At 39.8% G+C, this 16,944-nt stretch overlaps 1 protein-coding gene across 2 annotated transcripts in view; it reads left to right on the top strand.

The window, feature by feature from the left end:
• The first annotated feature begins 1,248 nt into the window (after positions 1–1,248).
• Positions 1,249–16,944, top strand: part of afap1l2 (actin filament associated protein 1-like 2) — a 40,162-nt gene continuing 24,466 nt past the window's right edge. For both annotated transcript variants that reach the window (XM_053340727.1, XM_053340728.1), the window contains exon 1: positions 1,249–1,581. In XM_053340727.1, the coding sequence (XP_053196702.1) occupies positions 1,566–1,581 (16 nt within the window). In that variant the 5' untranslated portion in view covers positions 1,249–1,565. The remainder of the gene's footprint in view (positions 1,582–16,944) is intronic.

Genomic DNA, 16,944 nt, shown 5'->3' with positions numbered 1-16,944 from the left:
AGAACACTTTCAATTAAATGTGTTTACAGTCCATATCTAATGTCACTCAATTATTAGGGATGTTCTAGCACCCCTAAATTTGATCTCAGCACCCCTAAAAATGAATAAATGTATTATTGTTTTGGGTTTTTTTTAAATACTTGCAGGGCATTGAATGTCAAATTCTCATTATGGGCTGAGCCCCCCTAAATGTCTGATCCTACAATCCATGTATACACCATGTATACAATGCGTATACATGGTATACATGGTGCTATCAAACGTTCAAGCACAAGATCAGATAATGAATGTATGAAGTAGTTATGATTCACCCTCCCCACCTCAATGACTAGAATCCCTCAGTGCCTTATCAGCTGAGACTTCTTTGTCCCAGCTGTCCCATCAAGAAGACACTGCTTTTGTCAACTTCTGTGCTACACCCCCATCCTGACCCTCTGTCTGCTCCAGTTAGTCTACAGAAAGACTATCATTGACCAGCATCAGATGACATCACAAAATCTTCACCTGTCATTTCCTCTCTGTGGTTTATCTTGGGTGCAACTCTTGCGACTGCAACTAACCATGACCCTGAGTGCTAGGCTTTCCCTTGGGTTAGTCAACCACAAAATCGCCACTATTGTCTGAGCTGCAGCTTGCATGAAATGAATATCTTGCCTGTGCGCGTGCCTGTGCCATAAAAAAAAATACAAAATCATCAACTGAGCTGCTTTACGCAAAACTCTCGGACGCGCGTAATGCGTTTAAATCATCTTCTGGGGTATGTAATGTTACTCCGCTTGACATTCCTCTCATACCTCCGCCCGGCCATATATCTCCCACGGGAGTGTGCGGTTGTTTAGGTAGAGAACTTCCATGAAAAACCATGGCTGTAAAAGCACAATACAGTAGGACTACGCCATCGGACTTTCTAAGAAACCTATACTCTCTGCATTTAAATGCGTAATGGGCTGATATCGATGCCCTTGATTTTATGTCAGAGTTAAAACACTATACAGACATAATAATTTATTGTGTTTCTGATTGATTTGTGGGTGAACTGTGCTTAAACAGACGTTTTACTCATACGACTGAACACATGTTTCTGACAATATCTTTAAAAGATTGTGCGGTTCCCTGATGTTTTGAGTTTTTTTGTTTTTTGTTGGCAAAATTTGGGTTTAGTTTAGGAGGCGCCAAAAGTATCCATAATGATGTCTCTCAGTGTCACAACTTAGGTAATAATCTTCCACAACTTATTAGAAAAGTATTTTACTGTATGTTACCTAGAAGTCTTTCGAGAAACAATTAACCCAGCGGTTTCTTGTCACTGCGGTCTGGATGCTGCAAACTGGGAGGAGGTGCGGTGTAGAGCAGTTTAGTAAGAAGAGGAGAGCGCTGTTGTTCCGTCACTACTCGGCTCTGTGTAGTCCAGTCAGTCTAGGCTATTTGTCGAAAACGGGAGCGCCGGGTTGAATTCCGCAGAAGTTGTTGACCCCCCCATCACCACCCCTGTCAGCAAACTTTGGGATTGTTTGATTTTTATGAGAGGAGAAAAGCTTGGGATAAAAAGGTGAAACTGCGAGCGAATGGAGAAGCACAAAGGTAAGTGTCACTTACAGGGACGGGGCAGCTGACTTCTAACCCTCGAGTCTCTCCATGACATTGTTGATAACGCATCCTTATGGGCTATACTCTAACTCTCTCTAAAACTGTAACTCCAGTAAATTTAAGAAATACACTACAACCGACTCTATATTCGTTTATTTATTTATTTTACATGCGGACACATTGAATCCACCCATGACATTCCTTTGAGTTTGGATATGAAATTCATTTGCATGTTGTCAGCAGCATGGGTGTGATGTTTTGGCTTTTTTCAGTTTGACAACACACTAACAACTATTTCCAGATATCTGAGAAATGTATCCTTGTTGTGGTTGGTCTGTGCTGCAAGAGCTTATTGTGTTTCATGAAACTGGCTTTGAACACCGGTCACCTGCCACTAATAATACTTTTTAAAATTCTCCTTGGTGGTGGGTATACCTAATTAAAAATGGACAGGCTGTCTTCTCAAACTAGTGAACTATACCTTTAGGTGACTATGCTGCATCCAGTTGAAACCACTTAGAGTTGAAGGCACCCTGTTTTACCATTGAGGATATGAAGATGTGTTGCTTCTCTCTATACCACCTCCCCTCCAAGTGGGCTCTATGTAAAATAGTTTACACTGTGGCTACTGATGAATTCCAATAGCAGCAACATTGTTCTCACAGCATACCTCACATTCCTGTGGTTATTTGTCCATGAGGGATGAGCAAGGCCATTTCAAAACTTCCTGACTGACATAAACAGATAGCCAAAATGCTAAAATCTTTATCAGTCGACCATGAGCTGCACCTCAAGTTGCTGTCTGAACATCAAAGGCAAAGGCAACATCAGAGAGGGGAGGTTAGTTATCTATTATCTGGACCTGACAGGGAAAACATGAGTGCTTTATACACTATAGCTCCCCTCTCCTTCATTGGTCTGGCAGAGGCAACCTGCCGGATAAAAAACAATGGCAACTAGTCTAACTTGAATGAAATCACCACAATTTGTAAGACACCGGTTTTACTGCAAGGTTTCTGTCCCCCAGCTGACTACAGTCCAGTCTGTTTACTCCCACATTCATTCTGGCTCTCTCTGTGTAAATAGACTGTGTTGCAATCTGCCAAATACACTCAGAGGTGTTCTGCGTATAATAAATCGGTGAGCGGATATCATTAACTGTGGAGGCCTTGGATTGGTTTGTATTCATTTCATTCATTTGTTTAGTCATATATCCATCACATGTACAGTTATTTATGAACAAAAAATAAACATTGTCTTGCTCCATCTCCTCAAATGTAAGAATGTACTGATTTTATTGGTTTTAAATCATTTTAATGTATTTAAAGTTGCACTTTGGTGTGTTGGTTGGACAATAGAACTATTTAAAGGTGTTTTGGTTCTGGGAAATCTTGATGGGCTTTTTAAACTATTTTTTATGACATTTATAGACTCAACGATTAATACATTCACTGAGAAAGTAAGCTTAATCAATAATGTCCCTAAGCACATGCATTATATCTGTATACATTTATTAGATTTTGACACAATTTAGTAGTTTTACTGTTTCAGCATTTTATGGAGTTGCACTGATTGTCCACCAGGGTAGCCACATTGTTCACTTGAATGCTAAAAAATAGGTGGGCGGGGATTGCTAGAGCATGTTTCCGTATTTTAATAACCTAGAGTAGTATGCAGAGGTGAGCATTGCAGCATTGGTTATTTTACTATCAACTAATCAGGCTTTGAACCATAAGGAAATGGTTGCATTGGCATGGTTGGCTTTCCAAATTATAGTGACTTCCTTAAGAGGCGAGATTAAGCTAGATGTTTTCTTGCTAGGTGGGGAAAACATGAATAATGAGGATGTAAGTTATTTTAAAAAGGGGGAGCTGAGGTCAGGTAGAGTGAAACTTACAGATAGGAGTTACATAGTGCAGGGAATAAACTGGTGTGAATGGCAGAAATGAGAGCAGGAGTTTTCTCTTTTGGCAGCTGTATGCAGCAGCACCAGGGGACACTGAATTAGATACTTACAGCCACAGGCCGTTAGTGGAGGGGGTACAGTAAGGGGGAACCTGAGAAAAATTTCAGGGAGACCAATGACAAGGCAAGGCATTGTTTAGAATTCTGGATATGCTCTGTGTTTCTTAAACCTTACTCATGCAGGTTTAATTCCTGAAGCAGCTCATGTGACTGATTCTCACACCTTTTGCCAGAAACAAGGATTAAATTAGGGAAACCACCTGAAGCAGTGTTTTGTTTGAAAGACCTTTTGGGCCATGATTGGATATGTTTGAGAATCATTACAATAGAAGACGTATTTTGGCCGGTCAGGCAAGAGCTGATTAGAGCACTTTTTGTGCAATTATTGGCCCACTGGTCACTTTGCCCAGCAGCTAATCACTACTCTACATGCTAATGTTTTAGCAAAGGAACAGTTGAATAATCACATTGTCAAATAGTTTTCTCACATGACTCTGTTTACTCCAACTGTCCTAAAAACTCTTGATTAGCCTGAAAGTATTACATAGATTAATGTTTTCAGAATGATGTCCTACAAGGGAAACCTATATAATACACATATGGTATTAATTAAAAGTATGATTTCCTTAAATATCCCCATAACCCATGGAAGCATTCTTGTTTTGTTTTTTTGCAAGAACTTCTCCAGTAGGCTATTTATTATCATCCTTTTCTTGTCAATCAGTGCCCTCCACCTCATGGCCTTGCTTGTTTTGCTTTCCATGTTATTATGGATCCCACCAGTTTCTGGGTAACACACTGTTCTGGGTTTTACTCAGAAATATGTCAGGATCTTTGATGATGGATCCTTTTCCTTTCCTTTAGCGTCAGCTGTCTTCGACAATAAACTTGATTCTATGATCAGTGCCAAAATAAAATAGAAGACAAATGGAGGCAGACTGACAGACATGGTGATAGACATTGTTGTATCAGTGGATAACTGAGTTGACACCTATGCAACTGAAAACTAAATAAACTTTTATGTTTTGGTACCCAGTTGGGAATGGGTGCAAAATCATCCAGTTTTACCTATGGCTTGTTCTGAAGTTTGGTACAGACAGTCATGTCCCTCTGAGGATTAATTGCAATAACTCGGGTTACCTGAGCTTTTCATTTTGTACCACCATCAGGTCAAACTTCTAATCTGACTATAGCCTATAGGTGAACGTGCTAAACATGACTTGTATGTGTCATGGGTTGCACGTGTGAGTGTGGGTAATTCAGGAAGTTATACTGGGCTATAAAAATGATGAAAAGAAAGACGGTCTTCCTGCTCTGTGGCAGTAGAGTGCTCCGTGTGAGATCGGCCCTTTTCACCCTCTGGGTCTTGCTCTTGTTCATTTTCAACACATCAAACGTGGCTTTGTTTATTGGATACAGAAGCTCTGGATCAGACCTATATTGTGATTTTTTTTTAAATTTTCTCACCAGGTACTCTTTTGAAGGAATACAGGAGAACAGGAGCTTACACACTTGTAATCATGCACATGTGCACACTCACTGGTTCTTAATCTCCCTGCAGCCCTCCTGGCCACTTATCTGTGGGATAATAACTAAGCAGAGAAGCTTTTATGTGGGTGACTCTGAGGCAGCAATGCTAGTTAGTTTTTATTTGTCAGCAGCTGCTTCTGGTCTGTTGCGTTCTTTCTCATCAAGCCAAGACTGTGGAAGCTTGTTAAGCTTCACTTTTACTTGAAACATGAATCAGTTTATCACTGCATATTATATCCTAATTGAACAATGACTGATGGTAAATGCCCACACAAAAGGATATGTACATGTGCATATACACCGTTCACACCTCAGAGCACCTAGGATGCAGTATTTTACTGGTGGTGAGGTCCTGCAGAGCAAGGAAATGTTTTGGAGGAAGTTAAGAGAGAGTGATGAAGGCAGTGTGCTGCATTAAGAGGAGTTGGCACCATGCAGAGTCTTATGCCTCATGGCCCAGGGCTGACAGATTTTTCATCTCTTCATCTCTGTGTGTGTTTGTGAGAAAAACCAGGAAGAGGAAGAGAATTGCAGTGTTTTGAACTAGTCATAATATTACTATCATTTCCTCATGACGAAGATAGATAACTTATTTATAGCCTAGTGTTCCATCACATTGAGTTTACTGAATGAAATACTACTCAGATAATCCTAAAAGTATATGTCTGATGTAAAAAATATATTTAAAATTTGTTTATTTATTTTTTGCCACTTGGGGCAACAAGCTTTAAACACAACACTGACATGTTATCACCTTATTAAGCCGAACAAAGATATTAGCAAAAAGCTGCTTGTACACTTTAGCATTCATTTAAAGTCATGTTTTTTGGCCACCTGGGGAATGTGAGTGCAGTGTTCACTCCCCATCCTGCTGTGTTTTTGGTCTTCCACAACTCCCGAGGGGGGGGAGAGATCTGGCTCTGCAAAATTGTTACTGCTACTATAATCACCAGCTAGCCAATGTTTTTGTCTGCTGTGTGGTTCTGAGCCTGCCTGTTTTTGAGAGGGTTAAACCATAGGCTGTATCTAAAGATGGCTGTAGCAAGGTGTGATATCACCCATTGGTTTGCACTGAAGCCAGGTTGAAGGCCAGAGTTGCTGCATATTGTCAGTGCCATCTTTTGCAGCCAGAACCTTCCAGTGGGAGTGTGGGGTGTTGCCTTTCATGCTCTAGAAACACACCCTGCTACCTCAGACTGAAGCAAACCAGAGCTTACTGGTACCCCTTTTCCACCAAAGCAGTTCTAGTGCTGGTGCTGGGTTAGTGCTGGTGCTGGTTCACAGGCGGTTCAACAGTGAACCAGCTGACAACCAATTTGCTTTTCCACGACTCGAGATGGTTAGGGACAACAACAATGGTAGACTATGCGTTTGTACAGCTGTTGCTCCTGGCTCTACGAGGCTTCATTGGCATCCAAACATGGCAGATACAACGTATTTGTGCTGCTAGACAGGATTGTGATGGTTATGTTAGCCTTTGTTGTGCGCTAGCCGGCAGAGCAGCACCAAATGGTGCAAACCTGAGCTGACATTAGCTACTTTAGCTAAATTGTGCACTCGTATTGTTTTGAATTGGATGGTTTTTTTTTGTTGTTTAGCTTGAAAGTGACTGATAGAGTCTAAAAATAAAAAAAATAAAATAAAAGGGTAAAAAAGGTAAAAAAAATTCCCCTCCGAGCTCGTGGTGGCATGTGAGGCCAGGAGATAGGCGTCTGGATGTGTCAATAAGTGTCTGTATCACAACACTGGAGGATTTCCGCTCAATGATGAAACCGGGCTGTGGTAGAGACGTTCATTTCCTCGTATTTGAGGCGGGATCAACGAGTGGCGATCAAATGCTTCTGTACGCTACTGGATAAACTTACAGCCAATCATATCAATGATACACAATGACGTGGTCAGAGCCTTTAGGGAGCAGCACGAACACATTCCTTTTTATGAAGGACAAATCATGTAGTGAAAGTTTTTGTTCTATTTTCAAAGTGAACTTGCCTTACAATTTATTTGGCACAATCTATTGCTGCGTTGTACGGTTGCTGCACACTTTACATTTAATCTCTTGTTAATATAAAAAAAATGATAAGAGCAGCTTTAAGAGGTAATATTTGACACTTTCATTTTTCTTTTATATCACCAGTTCATACAGTTTAAGAAACGTCATTGGCTTTTGACATTCATCTGTCTTAAACAGCCTTTTTTCATTATTAACATTCCAATACATTAATTAATCTGAAAACACATTCCATTGAAGTACCACTTTAACATCATCCATCGAGCTTTGACAGTATCTCTATCATAGTAGTAAACAGCTGATTTAGTTTTTAGTGGAAAAGGAGTTCAGCATTAAACTCTAACCTTTATTTTCAGTCTACTCTATATTACTCACTTCCCACATATCTGGCTTTTTTGCATACACACCATTTCTTACACACACCCAATGTATACACACACACACACGCATGCACAAACACTCACACATACACGTCATGTCCTTGTTCACTTTTGGGGACATTACATAGTCTTACAAGCATTTCCCTACATCAACCCTACTTTTGGGGATACATTTCAGGCTTAGGAGTAGTTAATTGGGGGTGGCTTGTGTCCCCAATTGGGTAAAAGCTGAATTTTGGGTCAGTGGTTATGGTTGGTAGTGCTTCCCCAACCCCCAACCCCCAAATGCACACACACATACACACACACGTTTCCCTGTGTCACTTTTGGGGAAATTGCAGACTTGCAATCATTTCTTGGAGACCATAACCAAAACCATAACCACTGCTTGCCTAAATCTAAATCTAAATCTAACCTTTACCCTAACCTTAACCACTGACCCAAAACCAGATTTTTAAAAATGGGGGATTGACTTTTGTTCCCAGTTACACAAGCAGTTCCCAATCAAGTGCTCTTAAGTCTGGTGTGTGGCACTGAAAGTAGGCTAAGCCATACCCCCCTTCTACACACACACATACACACACAGACAGACACCCCCACACACGCACACACGCACACACACACACACGCACACCCACGCCACACACACACACACACAAACTTCATGTCATCATGCCTCTGAGCCAAAGTGTTGAATCTGCAGCTCAAGCTTCTATCTGCAGAAACTACAGTAACATGCACTGCATCCTAATCAAGATGAAGTTGCTGAAGTAGACCCAGGCCCCCTCCTATAAGAAAGGGGATTTATTTGGATTTTGGCCCATTAGCATGTTTCGGCTGTAAAACTGCCTGATTTCTCCATGGACCAAGCTGTAAGTCTGAATATAACAGAGACAGCAGAGATCTAAAGAAAGACTAGAAAAAAAAGAGAAGAGTTAGTTAGGAAATATAAAGTGTGAGAAGAATAAAGCCGAGATTCAATAGTTGGGGCGTAGGGAAGATGAAAGAAAGAGAAGGAGAGAAACTTTATAAAGAATGTGAAACTACACTTTATAAATGACTACATATTTAAAGCTTTTGGTGCAGTTTTTATACTGTGCATAAATTAACACCATAATCTGTTGCTCAGCAGTTTAAGATGCATCAGTCCATCGAGCAACACTGTATGCATTTATGCCCACAGATTCTTTGTAGTCTTTCTTACCGTTACTTTACCCTTTTATCTTTTTCCTCATATGACACTGGGGCTTTTGCTCCCTTTCATGTTGTCTCCCTTGTTCTAATCACATTGATCACACTGTTTAATAATTAATTGTCATCGCAGCATGCCTCAAGCATATTTTATAAGCGGTGTTATTTTTTATGTGTCCCATACAAAGACAGAAAAAGATCAAATTTTTAGTGTAGTATCAATTCTCTATCATGTGCAATCTTGGCAAGATGGCAGGTTTCCATTTCAATCATACATATATCAACTGATTCCAATAATTAGTTCCTCGTTCCTAGTTGAAGGCGTGTTAAATAGTGCAACAAGCTGCTGTAGTGTAGGATTTAACTAGAGGATTCTTTACTCTAACACCTAACCACTGGACAGCCTCAAACTCCTCCCACAACTATGTTTCCCACAGTTTCACTACAGTAGTATACACACTAGTATAAAATACTACTACAGTGGTATATTTTTAGTTAGTTTTTCCTCTGAATTGCCTATGAATGAATGGGTGCTTGGATTTAAAGTTTTGCCAGTTTCTATCCTATCTTTTAGTTATCATTCACCTGGTGTTTCAGGTGTGAATCACCTCTTGATTCAGTTGTGCAGTGTTGCTGCATGGCTTAAGGGCCGGGAGTGTAAAAAACTCAGAGGGATTTCCTACAAACACCACATCCTGGTGGTTTTCAAATCCAACAACTATGAATTTTGGTGTAAGTAAAATAATTCTTAAGGGAGTGAGTGGAACCATGCAGACAGTGTTAGCTACATACAGTCCAAGTGCAGTAATATTAATAGCTTTTTTCATAGACTGGTCTACATAATAACCATTTTAGTGTTACTTAAGATCTCCAGATACATTACAAGTACATCATGAAATGTTTTGTCATACTAGGTGAGGCTTTTTATTTGCACTTAACATGCAAAATCCATCACCTTTGCCTTTATGTTCAAACTTAGGGGAATTCTGACTGAGAAAGGAAACTCATTAATTTATCTGTTATGTTTAAGGTCCATCTTGTTTCCAAATAGTTTGGGGTTTTTTTTGTTGCATTTTTTACTTCTCTCTTGTGTCGTTTTGTCTGCTTCTTTCTAAAGTTCCTTCAGTGCTGCTATCAGACACAGGCAGCCCCTTTTCTGAGGTCATCAAGTTGACTTTTTTTTTTATTCACGTTTCTACGGCAATAACACCAAAACACAGCTTGGATTAATTCAGCCATGTCCATGCAGTCCCTGCCCCACAGCTGAACTGAGCTGCTGCAGGGATACAGACCAGTGCCTGCCAATAATGACAAAATGCTAATCAAATTGGTGTTTAATTTAGGCCTATGCCATTTCTCTGCCATTCTAACCAAAACAAGGCCAGGCTGGAAGTAGAAACTGACACAAAGGTCAATGTGATCCATGTATTTACCCCTAGAAGTTTGGTGTGTGATAGTCAAATGATGAGAAAAATCACAAGAAAAAATAAAAGTCAGTTTGTTCCTGTCTTACTGAAGCAGAAGCACCTTGAATCTGTGTCAGTGTGAAAACAGTTAGGGTCATTCAAACATTTTCCTGTCATGTTTAGCCACTAGTTCCAATTCTGCTTCTTGTCATCACTTCCCTTTCAGGTGAGGCTGTAGCTTTTTCATTTACAGCCACGTGAGTGTACTGTAAATGTATCATTTTATGTAACAAATATAATACACCTACCAATCATCAGTTTCCTTAAAATGGAATTATGTAAGTTCATTTTCTTATTTATTGCAATTGATCTTTTGTATATCTTTCAAAAAATTATTTGATTGATGAGTATGCTAATATATGTAAGTAGTCAGACAAGCACAGTTTATACACTCAAGGACTGAACTTTGTCAAGTATGTTTGAAGTGTTAAGTATTCAGTGTCTGGGGAATCAACTAGAGAGCCAAACTCCTAATTAATGTATATCACCAGTAAATGACTATTGTAAACAAGTTTTATGGGTTTACAGAATCTTGGAAGCGTGAGGAGTCAACAAAGGGAAGGCTGATTTATTGTCCCTTCATTACTTAAAAAAAAGTGAACAATGTGGTGATTTCAGTGGTATTTCATGGTATTTGTCAGTAGTCACTGTGTTCGGATAAAAAATAAGTTACTGAAATTATATAATTCATCAGGGTAATCATGATTGCTTAACTGTTATATACCATAAATCAGTTATTTACTATACTGGCCATATTAATATGTGTGTGTGTGTGTGTGTGTGTGTGTGTGTGTGTGTGTGTGTGTGTGTGTGTGTACAGGAATAGAGCTGGTTAGGAATGAGCTATTGTTGGTGTTTCACAGAGCACAGTGTGTTGCTGAACATCTCATTGTTAAACTACTTGGAGTGTGAGTCTGAGTCATACGATTAATCAAGAGAAACTGTCTGGCCTAAAGAGAGACAACAGCACTGCATCCATATTGGTGCCATTGTGTCCACTGTGATCTGTATCTGGAATACAAATCTGCTGAAGAGATGCACCTCTGTAGAATGAAGTCACTGAAGGAATGAATTGGTGAGTGGATGGGTTGATGGTATTGGGTGCATGGATGAACAGATAGACAGACAAACAGACAGACAAACACACAGAGCCCGTTATATAAAGGTTCAGCAAGTGTAGTGTGGACTTTTTAGCCAGACGTGAAGACAGCAATGTGAGCACATCTGCAGCTATTTTCAACATCTGCACCACATCCCAAAATATGACTGTGATTCAGAGTGTAAAGGAAGTGTCCCAAACAGACCTCAACCAACAGCTCCAAGCTGAACAAGCAAGAAAGCAAGCTTACACTTCAGCGGACTTTCTTGCATCATCATATCGAAGCAGTATTATAATTTCACATTACATCTTGTTTTTGTTTTCTTTAACTCTCTAACCATTTAAAATATATCTTTGATCAAAGTCATAAACATGCTTGAAAAGAGCACAAATATTACATCACTGGAAATGCATTTTTCCTAGAGCATGAATAGATATTGTAGGATCTGAGGAGTTGCTTTGAAAGGACAGATGAAGGGAGATGATGTATGAAGATGAGAGAAGACATAATAAGACTTTATATATTATATGGCTGGACCATGCACGAAACGCTAGAAGAAGAACGACTGGCTTTGACTGAAGCCAGCCTTTCTCAATACTAAATATGCCAAGTTTAACTCAGGAGCACAAACTTCCAAGGAAGGGAGGACATGGTACAGTCATTCTGCAACTGGAACAGCAGTGAACTTGTTGAAAGCATGAGGTCAGCTTTAACACAACTTCCTGACAGTGCATTGACAACATAATCTCAACTCAAAGCAACACCTTTTTTTTCTCACAAAATAACCCAATTGGCAGAGATACAATAAATTATCATATTCAGTTTGTAATGCAGCTATAATAAAAATCAAAACCGTTATGTAGCTTAATAAAAAATAATAAAATGTATTAATTTTGATATACTTGTATTTATGTAAAAGAGGCTCTATATGTTGTTCTGTCCAGTAAGAACGTGAAGCTTCACTTTACCTTCAGACAAACTAAGTTGTTAGATTTCATGTGTGAGACCAATTTATCTTCCAAAAGCAACTATTGAATTGATCAAAATGCTACTGAGACATTAGAGTCTGTGGTAAATTACCAAAGAGCTACACAGATCAGTTCATTGAGTCTTGTTTTGACGGTTGATGATGACAGATGTTGTTGCTGATCATCTCAGGAGTCGGGCTGCCAGCAGTTGAGATGACTAGCTGTCTTACCCAGGAATCAAAATGGCTGTTTCCTCATCTGACTAATATTGAAAATTAAAAATGATTAAAGTGACATTAACAGTCCTACAATGAAAATGGCAACAGCTTTTAGCCTGACTCAAAATCTCTGAAATCACTGCAGGTTGGTGCTAAATACACTCTGGAATACTTGGCTGTCCTAAGCGGGTGCTGCCTTCAACTGATCAGCAGTGTAACTTCATCACTCAGTCATGACTCAGCCAGCCAGTCAGCCAGCCAGTCAGTCAGTCAGTCAGTCAGCCAGCCAGTCAGTCAGTCAGTTTACAGGGCTGGTCCTGCTGTTGTGGTCCAGCCTAAAAAGAGGCCAGTTCAAACAGAGAAAGAAGAACAAACCAGTCAGACAGAAAAGGAAAAGACATGCTAAAAGAAGATATGAGTTTGTTTCTGCCATTCAGATGATGTCAGTGACTTGATGGTTTGGTGAACACGCGAGTGATGTACAATACTCACTACTGTCTCAAGTCACCAGTTCAAACCCAATTGACCCATTATAAGAGATTCAAGAGAAATTCCAGGCACAGTCCTCTGTTGCTCAAAATGTCAAATAATGGGAAGCTGTCATTTTCTATCTGCAGGGCTTTTGACAAGGCATATTTAAGGTGTTTTGGCAACTTCTGTGGTCCCGATGGTCTTTTTAACTTTTCTTTTACGTCCTTGGGTTTTGGTTTTGTTTATGTGCTTCTTATTTTAGGCACTTCTTTTGGCAGAGACTTGGTGGGAACGCTAATTAGATTCATGTCTCCTAAAATTCTTCCAGCATCTCTTCGAGACTGATCCCACAAAGCAGGAGTGTAGTGTGTATCAGCAAATCTGTTTAACCTGGAAGCAGTTTGATTGAAATGAGAGTCCATGCCTGCCTTGTTAATTAATAAAGTGAAATTCTTGCGCTTGTCTCTGCTCAAATGTGACCTCTCAGTGTTGACTCAGGGCCTCAAGCTACTCTGAACAGGAAAAGCTGCCAGGATCCTGACAAGACCCTCTTGTTCTGCAGAAGATTTGTTCTAATTTAACAAGGAGTTTGGCAGTAAAGTCAGGTCCAATTCCTCCTCTCCTTTGAATGAAAACATGACATGACTTTTTTGATTGCAGTCCTATTTTTGTCTGTATACTATGGCTTGCAGATCCTTTTGTTTGATTTCATTGTAAATCCCCATACCATTCAACGTTAGATATCACAAATGAACATTTTCTATATATAGTTAACATTGAGATTCTTTTCAGTAAAAACCCTTCTAAATATATTCCCCCTCACAGGACAGCCAGGAGCTTAACGGCTGTGTTCGATGGCTGTTTAAGATTACAAAGAAGCTGTCATTTGTAGTTCTGGTGCACAGATGGATACACAAGTAGACATGCACGCAAAGGCATGGGTACACTGTTGGATATTTTTGGAATTGCTAATAAAAAGAAGGCCACATTCAGTTAAGATTTCAGCTAAATTGAAATAATGAGCCTTTGCGACCACAGCCAGGGTCACAAGGTAAACAGATGGAGACAAGCACAGATAGATGTTTACAGTACAGTAGGTGACTGCAGTAAATATTTCTTAAATGCAATCTCGGCTCTAATGTTTTGGCCTTTAATTGCTTCAGCAACTGTGGAAGTATGTGACATTTCATCACTGAGAACTGGGAAATGCAACAAAAGACTGGTTTTAAACAAGACTCCATATGGGTCAGTCTTCCTTAACAGCTTCATTCTTCTGCCTTAAACTAATTAGGCATAGCAAATACACCTTAATGGTTTGACAATTTATCAGAGCACTTTATCGAAAGCCATAGACGACGATATCTCTAGTATGGGAGAAGTCAAACAAAATAGGGTGTTTATTATTGTTAATGAAGCAAACCAGGAAGTACAACCTTAGGCATGAGGAAGACAAAATTCCCCTTGTTTGTTGAGTAGGTGTTTAGAAACTTTTACTGACTTCTACTTTCACTGATTTAAAAAAAAAACAACTCTTATTTATTTCATTCTTAGCTGTCCTTTTTTACGGTGTTTTATTGCATCAGATTAGTAGGAAACACTGTAGTAGTCTGGCTCTATGATGTTCTCTCAGATTCCTTTTCTACAGAAGTGAATTGTTTATACTGTGGAGGCTGCGGTAACTCACTGGATGTGCTGTGGGCATCTGGCCAAGCCGTAGCCCACAGAGACAGCCTGCTACAGACCTCCCTGTCCTGTCAGCTGACTCCGTTTCCCAGGGTCCCCCAATCCAAAAGGCCATCTGAGTCAATCTCTGCAAACACACAAGGAGGCGAAGCTGGAAAAATGTTTAGATTCATGCTGAGGAGCCAAACATCAGCAGCTAAACAACTATTAGAAATGTAATGAAAGTAAATGTGTGTGGTTTTAATCATTATAGTAACGTTTCAGCACAAGCAGTAGAAAAGTCAGTAAGTTTTTGAGGGGCTTTGTCATTGTTTAAGCTGCTTTTGCTTTACATCCCGTGTGTGTGTGTGTCAGTGTGTGTGCTTATCTATATGTGTCCAAACCAGCGTTGTTTTCCATCCATGACCACGGGGCCTCTCAGCAGTAGTTGACTCAGCTTGAGGGGGAGTCATTAAAACATACCAGCTTGCAAGAGCTTTTGGGAAAGCCTTGTGTCATTTCTGATAGGCAAAACTTACCTGGATCTGACACCTGATGTTGCAGAAATCTCTCTCTTTTGATGGAGCCTTTGATTTGTGTGGGAGTGTAGAAAGGAAAGGAGAGGGTATGAATGTACTCCCACCCCCAGGGCTCATTCGGTGATCAGTATGAGCCGGAAGGAGCCACTTGAATAGACTAGCTGACAGTTTAAAAAGAGTTCAAACAAAGATGTGCAGTTTACTATCCTTACATTCCTTAGTTTTCATTTTTTATCTGGAGTGGAGTTCACTTCTTCAGATTTTCACGAAAATAACATTGTTACTTTCTAAAAAGTATGATTTTCACTTTTATATCAATTTCAGTTTCAATTTTAGTAGTTTGGTTTCTGTGGCTACAAAAGCTGATTTATCCCATGTTTCAGTTTTAAATAGTAGGTCATTAGTACAGTATGTATTTGCACATGTGAAGTCAGTATATGTACTTAATGTATAGAGCTACTGTACGTTTAATAGGATTATCACAGAGTGTTTTCTGCTATTCTTGATTCACTATGACCAAAGGATTTACACTGCACATTGTGGATTTCTGGCACATAGTCAGCTACTCCCAAGGAGCATTGAGAAGGGAAGTCTTAAGCAACACTTTCTAAACAAAATAATGGCAACCGTAGATTCCAGGAAGCTACTGACCAAAGCCAAGAAATTGTCTGGCACATAACATCCTGTAAAACTGGATATTTTTTGTTTTTGGTTATTGATAAGTGGATATTCCAAAATGCAAAATTATTCCTTTCAGTAAATATTTGTATTCTTCTATAACCTTGCTATTTAAAGAGTGCCTCAAGACCAGAGTGAATAGCAGTGTTTTGCTGCCCTGTCTGGTTGAAAGTCAGCATCACCTGATTGGGTGTGATCAATACTGTGCCCTGCTGAACCTCTAACGATACCCACCAGTGATGTCACGGGGTCCTTGTAATACACCTGTACATCATGTACAACATCTGTAGCAAGGTGTAATTTTAAACCAATTGAGACCAGCAAGAAAATTATTTTTACTTGTTTAAAAGTACATGAGAATTATTTTATTCTGTGTACTCTTACTATTCATATGAAGCTGATGGAGGGAAATTTGATTTGCTAATTGAGTTAACTTATTTACATTATCATGACATTTGACCTTGTTTATACTTTCTATTTTTAGCATTAGTCAAGTGGAAACTTGCTATGGTAAAGCATCAAAAACATCTAAAAATGTCGATGGCATACCTTCTGTGGGGGTTTTATACATTCCAGTGTCTAAGACCAGTATGACACCCCCCACCGGTATCTGCCCCACCTTTTCCTTTAATAAAGTCTTTCTTCTTTATCCCCCCTCTGCCTCACACACTGAGGCCCACTGTAGCAAGGAGTCTATTCACAAGGCCAAGAGACAGTGAAGGGAAACACAAAGAACTCCCCACACAGTGAAGAGGGCTGTGAGCTCAGCGCTGACCCCTGAAGGATGTGTGTGGGCTGCACCCAGACACTGTGGCCCCGCCAACCCCTGCCCAGGCTCCACCCACCTCTGGACTAGACCTTTCACTAAACCCGTACAACTCCCAAAACAACCTCAAACGAGGACTGTCAATAGTAACTACTTGAAGAGAGATGAGTGAATGACATAAATTCTCAATGGTTGCCAATAAAAAAACCTCTGAAGAGTCTCTCCCATGTACAATGATGGCATGCAGCATATGGCTTGAAGCACAAAAGCAAGACAGTGAGAAGCAGCAGCTGAAATCAGTATTAAAAGACGTACTTGTGTTGAACTCCCTGCTCTCAGCTATAAATTAAAGTATGATATTCTGAATGTGTCTGCCTGGAAACTTCACAAGCTTTATCACTCATGGCTTTTC

This window comes from Scomber japonicus, chromosome 20, assembly GCF_027409825.1.
Source record: "Scomber japonicus isolate fScoJap1 chromosome 20, fScoJap1.pri, whole genome shotgun sequence".
Classification (NCBI taxonomy): Eukaryota; Metazoa; Chordata; class Actinopteri; order Scombriformes; family Scombridae; genus Scomber; species Scomber japonicus.
The sequence above is the reverse complement of the archived record's forward strand: the minus strand, read 5'-3'. Positions and strand labels throughout refer to the sequence as shown.